Source organism: Cariama cristata, unplaced genomic scaffold, assembly GCF_000690535.1.
Source record: "Cariama cristata isolate BGI_N322 unplaced genomic scaffold, ASM69053v1 scaffold21251, whole genome shotgun sequence".
Classification (NCBI taxonomy): Eukaryota; Metazoa; Chordata; class Aves; order Cariamiformes; family Cariamidae; genus Cariama; species Cariama cristata.
This window is the reverse complement of record NW_009601272.1, coordinates 403-7,005: the sequence shown is the minus strand read 5'-3', so window position 1 is coordinate 7,005 and position 6,603 is coordinate 403. Positions and strand designations below refer to the sequence as shown.

General features: G+C 43.3%; 1 protein-coding gene across 1 annotated transcript; it reads left to right on the top strand.

The window, feature by feature from the left end:
- Window positions 1-432: 432 nt before the first annotated feature.
- Window positions 433-6,491, top strand: LOC104169476 (rod cGMP-specific 3',5'-cyclic phosphodiesterase subunit beta-like; the record flags this gene model as incomplete). Its single annotated transcript, XM_009710401.1, has 4 exons — window positions 433-1,000; window positions 3,327-3,479; window positions 3,816-3,905; window positions 6,351-6,491. Coding segments are annotated over exons 1-4 (795 nt in total), but the record flags the coding sequence as incomplete, so codon positions are not given.
- Between the last annotated feature and the right edge of the window lie 112 nt (window positions 6,492-6,603).

Sequence of the window (6,603 nt, the reverse complement as noted above, 5' to 3'; positions counted from 1 at the left end):
CAGAGGGAGCCCTGAAAGAGCAGTATTACCTCACTATTTTTGTTCTGACCACTGTGCTCTTTTGTGAAGGATGCACTTCCTACCACTGCAGGGGGCTGGGAGAGCAGAAATAATAAGATGCTCACCTTGTTAGCCAAGGATTAGGCCCAAGCAGTATATATTTAATTAGACTTTAAAGAGCTTATTTCAATGTTAGGAGATGCAGTTCTTCCCTGTTGCTGCTGCCTCAATATAATTGTTTCAGTAAGTGTTCTTATCAAGAGTAAAAAGAGTGTTTTCAGTTGTTGTGAATACTCAGTTTTTGTTTGCATTTAGATTAAGAAGAAGAAAGTTCACCCAAAGCTCTTGTAGAGGTCATCTAATCTGTTTGGTTGAGAAGATCTGTCCTCCCACAGACTCACCTTCGGCACTATAAAGGAATACCTCTTCCTGATGACAAGCTCTCTTTGCAGTGTTACCTCATCCTTGGTCATTCTAGAAGCAACATCTTCTGTTACAAAAATTTAGGAACTACATCAGAAATTAGAGTGCTGTTTGCATAGACTACATCTTTGGACTACTGCCTGCCACAACATCCAGGGTGATCACAATGAGCATTAGTGAAGACGATGTGGAGAAGTTTCTTGATGGCAACCCTGCTTTTGCCAAGCAATACTTTGAGAAGAAACTAAGAACAGAGTCCTGGGATAGCAATGAGAGTGAAATACTTTTTGAGTTGATCCAAGACATGCAAGAAAGCATCAACATGGAGAAAGTTGTTTTCAAGACCTTGAGAAGAATCAGGTCCCTTATTCACGCTGACCGCTGTAGTCTTTTCATGTACAGGCAGAGAAATGGCACTCCTGAACTGGCAACAAGACTTTTCAACATCCAAGAGGGAAGCACCCTAGAGGAATGCCTGGTATCCCCAGACTGTGAGATCGTCTATCCGTTGGACATAGGCATTGTGGGCTACGTTGCGCAAACCAAGAAAACCATGAACATCAAGGATGTCAGTGAGGTACGTTTGTCGTTTATTCATTCACTCGGTAGAAGAAAGGCTCACATGCTTACTAGTACAAAGGGATCAAGAGGTAGCAGGGCATTTCAGTGCTTGGTCAAACCTCTTGCAGTGTAGTAGCTGGGTCGTGGAAACTAAAGTACTAGTAGCAAGTCTGTAAGTTGCTTCCAATTTTGTTTGTGGAGTGAAGTGAAGCTAAGCACATTAATTACACTAGGTGTTAATGCCCGCAAACAAGTGCACTGTCACACCTTGCCTGTCGAACTAAAAAATAAATCACATCTAATCCAGCAGAAAAGAGAGAGTGAGGTACAGTCAGATCTGCACTGAACGCACTTGGAATTTTCTACACACATTTATATTCCATGAGTAATTGGCGAAGAGAGAGAAATCCTTTACAGTGAGTCCAGAAAGGGTTTTCCACTACATTTTAAAATGTTTGCTGTCTGATGAAGCTTGGGCCAAGGACGTTTAGAGACATTTTTATAAACAAGAGGGAGCAGACCTCAGAGCAGGTGGGTTAACTACAACGTGTGTACAGATGATCTTCATCAGAAGCAGCAAGAGACAAACTTTGACCAAAAAAATTCTTTCAGTAAACACTGCACACTGTAATACCAGGAAGGATCCAAGCAATTTTAATGCTTTATTTTTATGCCTTCATGACAATATTTACCCCCCATACTCCTGGGTTGAATCATGTAAACCTGAATGGCAGCAATAACAATCCGCTTGTTCTAATCATAGATATAAAACTAAAATCCATGTGACCCAAATATGGCATTTGGGATTACTCCATCTATTGTTTGTTAGTTACAAAGAGACCATCTGTTTATCCATCCATTTGTTGCTCAATACGAGCATATCCAAACACTTCATCAAAAACTTCCTTGTCCTTCACCAAGACATTGATATTGGTTTTGCAACCATTTTTGGTGGTGGTGGGGGGGGAAGCATCAGAATGTGACTTAAACTTTTTAAAGCTCCCTGGCTTCATACATTTCTCCAAGAATATAGAAATAATTCAGTGCTGTGAACCAAGTGCTGCACTCCCACTCTAGTGCTTTCAGGCATTGCTTTCAGGCAATTCCTCTGAAGGAAACCCAAAGACTAAATGCTTGGTCTACCCCAATTGGCAGGAAGGTCCGACAGTGGAGGAGATATGGGGAGAAGTTACATTAGAGAGTGATTATTCTCTCTGGTGCAGCCAACTGAATATGATCAGAGCTGTGGGGCTTTTCCTAACCCAACTAGAAGGACTTGTAGTTGACTACTTATTCACCTGAGCAGGGAGAAGCTCTTGGTTCAGCAAGACCATCCCTGCACTCCCTACTGGCAGGTGATGATGGTGTCAATAAAGCCTTGTTCAGGTGTGGTGATGGGTCATCTGCCTTCCCCGCACTACCCTTTCTCTGCGTTGTTTTCTTTTGGGATGGAGGGAACAGTGATGTTCACATAAGGAACAAAGGGACAAGTTCCCTTTGTGTTGCCCCTACAGCATTACCTAGCACTCTCCCAGTGGTTTTGAACGGTGATTCCCTCATGAGCGACTCGCTGGGCAGCCCAGTCCATAGCAGTGCTATCTGCACATTGCAACTGCTGCCAAAACGCCTCTGGGGCTGAGGAAGGTATGTTGCTCTCAGGGGCAGGGGGAGAGTGCCAGGAATCACACACTGCTGGTGTCAGCAGCACCCTCCGCTGGGATATTGTTCCCTATCATCTACCATCCCATGCACAAGAGCCCAGCAAGATGGGAGGGAAAGCCTTGGAGAACATTTTCAAGAGAAACAAGGGGTAGATGGCTTCATGGAGGCTGCAAGCTAATAGCAGCTTCAGGGCTCAGCCAAAAGCAGAGGGAAAATGAGAGTGAGTGAACTTCCCAGTTACTGTACCAGACAGCACTGGTTTATAAACTGTGGCTATGCGATGCTGCACAGTAACTGGCTGTACCCACTTCGCAGTGTTAACGAGAAGTTGGAGGTAAGGACGGAGGAGGTACTATGAAGGATGTCAGTGATCTGAGAATAGCAAGTGGAAAGCTGCCTTGTTCTGACCAAGTTTGATGTGTTAAAGCTTATGATTTGCAAGATCTTTGCAAAAAGTGAAAAAGTGCACGTGTTGCAGTCAGAAGGCACAGCCAGTTCTCTTGATACTAGCTTTATCACCTGTACATTGTCCATTTTAAGCTCATTCATTTCTCTTCCTCAGTAATTTTTTAAGCAAAACTTTCTTAGAGCAGCTTACTTCAAGAGGCTGTGCTTTAACTTGGTTTTAAGACTACAGACATTATGGAAAATGCTTAATTTGTAAATTCTCTATTGAACAGTGTGCCCAGTTCAGTCCATTTGTTGATGAGCTCACCGACTATACTACGAAAAGCATCCTTGCGACACCCATCTTGAATGGCAAAGATTTAGTTGCTGTTATTTTGGCTATTAATAAGCTGAACGGCCCATACTTCACCAGCTCTGATGAAACAGTAAGTGGTCAGTAGCTCAGTTTCTATCAAGCAGTTGTCACTTTTGCCATGTAACACAGACTCTTCTACACTAGGGATGTCTGCTTTAGTGAAGCTCCACTGGTGTGAATTTACCTACAGGGGACTCACCCTCTAACAGAAGAGTCTTATTATGAGGATGCTTACCTCAGAAATCTTTCCGGGAAGTTACACTGGGATAAGCCTCATCTCACACCAGTGCAAAGCAAAGCATTTATCCAGGGGAATTACCGTGACGTTGCTAAAGGGGTGTTATGAAATCCAGTATACACAAGGCTGCTACTGCATTCAACTGAATCTCATTGTTTGCCTTTTCAGCTTTTCCTGAAGTACCTGAATTTTGCCTCCTTGAACTTGAAAATTTATCACTTGAGTTATCTTCACAATTGTGAGACTCGAAGAGGGCAGGTAAGAGTGAAAATGCAGATTGGGTTGTATCTTAAAATCAAATGAGTGCATTCTTCTGATTTCAAAGGTGTAGCTGACCTGCTTCAGATGTTTCTGCCTGAAGAGCAGAAAGAAAAAGGTGCCCTCATCTGTTTTTGGATACTGCTCCTTCCCCAGAGCCCTTCGTTAGTCTCTCTTCCTGCTGCTGTTGGCAAAACTGCAGGAGCTGATGCAGTGGCTTCAGCAGGACGGAGCTCTAGATGTTTTGTTAAACTGAGGCTATGAAACACTCTTGGGACATTTAACTGCTTCAGCCAGCAGCACCAAGAGGTTTCCCCAAACAATTAAGAATGTGGCATTTTTTCCTTATTTGTGTATTAAAAAGTGCTGTAGAATTTCTTCTTAGTGCCAGTAAAATTATTCTTATATGCTTGTTGTATTGGCTTCCCTCAGTAGAAATGAACATAGATGAGGGGTTTAGGGTATTCTGAATTGAAGCAATTCAGCCACCATTCTTTTCCATGACTTGGGTTATGAAAGGACTCTCGAATTTATTGGGATGGCTGTGAATCCACGCACTCACTTTCTGCAGCAGACAACTGGTTGTCATTGAAGAGGACATGCAATCGTGTCTATGCTTCATGGTAGCCATGCTCTTGTCTCCAGTGGGGGTTCCCGTGGGGGATGAATGCCTATTTCAGCAAAATGGATGCAGAATGAAAGTTTGTTTTAGAAGCTTTGAGGTAGCGCTTATACTTACTAATTCATTATCTCATGTGCTTCATCTAATTTTTTCGGTAATCAAAAACATGAATGATGGTCAGGTGATACAGCCATCTAGCAATACTGAGTAATTCAATTAAAGTAGAACTAGCAAAGGTTTATTGCTGTTGAAGGCTTACCAATAGGACTGAGGAAGGTCAGGAAGGGGCGAGAAGACAAAGCGGAGACCCGAGAGGTGGAAGACCTACTGTCTTTCACAGGGTGCACTGGTCTGGGGCTGAACCCAGGAGTCCTGTGTTCGTGTATCACTGCTGCATGACCAAGTCCCACAGAAAGGGAGGAAACCAAGAACGAGATGCAAGACACACTGCTAGTTCTACCAATAGTTCACTTGGCAGACCTTTGGCTGACTGGATCTAAAGGTCTGTGCGAGAGTTAAGTACCGAAGTACAGAGGGAGCAAATGACATTCTCAAAGGTGGTCTAGGATTTTAACATTGCAAATCCCAGCTGCAAAGACTGGGGGATACTGTAGGTAAAATGGCTTGTGCAAAAACAGTTCAGTCTGCTTGTGCTCAGAAACTGTGTAAGAGTCTGATTAGAAGACCATATAACACATTTTGCCCAACTTCTTTGCATGATTCCATGAATTGGCCGTTCTTCAGGTGTTTCTTTCAGTTCCGCTCACTGGGCATGTGGCTTTCAGAATTACTTCTTGCATGCTGTAAAATGTCAAAAATAAACCATTGTTTGTTTTCTAATAGTTTGTATGACAACACCAGTAACCTATCTGAGGGATGCTCAGAGGCCAGTGACATTGAATACCTTAGACTTTGTAGGAGTGGCAGAGTTGTCCCAATTTACAGATCAGAAACAGAGACCAATGCAGCTCAGATTGTCAAAAATATCTACTAGTGCTCAGTGAAGAGGTGAGATACACTTTTCCTGATTGTGGCCATGCAACACGTACTTCTTGTTCAAAGCACAGGTCCAGTCATCTTCAGGAAGCAGCTCTCAGTGCTTCTGAAGCACTGCTCCTTATGCCTCCTGGGCTTGGAAAGCAAAGTACACACACCGACATACAGACACACACACACACCAGCTAAGCTAGGCAATTGCATAAGTGGCTTCCTTACCATTTTGGAGAAAATTAAGCTCTCCGTTAGGCCCACAAAGACCCCCTTGTGCCACCAGAAGTCCTTGCCTAATTTGCTGCCTAACCTCCATTTTTACAAATTAAAAAGCCTAACAGCAACAGCTTTCTTAAGGGTGCATCATCTGTGGGGCACAGGATGGGGAAAAGGACCATAGGCTGATGCACACACACAAAGCAGCTATGCAAAGGCTTTGAGGAAAATGTTAATTCAGATATTTCCAACTCCAGCCTCTGGAATTTGCAACACTTTTGGTGTTAACTGGTTTTGGATGCAAGATTTAACTTCTGGGTATAAAATGTAAGTGGGGCCATCTCTTTATCTGGCACTACTACTTTTTTGTGCTGTATTTGTGAGACTGGACCTGTACATAGCATTCCATGATGACCTGACTCTTCCTCAGAATGCATCTTTCACTATAATTTCCAGTGTGAATAAGCAATGCTTTTACATTTTGCAGTATAGGTTGCTGTTGCACTTTCCAGGAACTGTAGTATAAAAACCGGATTGTTTCCTTGTTAGTCCAAACACATTTGGGAAGCCCAGCTCTCAAGGAGAGGCTATGCTTACACTTGGATTTTATCCTGTAGGTGCTGTTGTGGTCGGCTAATAAGGTTTTCGAGGAGCTGACAGACATTGAGAGGCAGTTCCACAAGGCTTTTTACACGGTGAGAGCATATCTGAACTGTGACCGGTACTCAGTAGGTCTCCTGGACATGACAAAGCAGAAGGTGAGTGTTCACATGTGTGTTGTACATCTTTCTGCTTTGCTGCAGAAAGTGAGGGGTGATGTGTGGAGATAAGTTTTACTGGGGTAGCCGAAGTGCAAGCTAGCTTTGAATC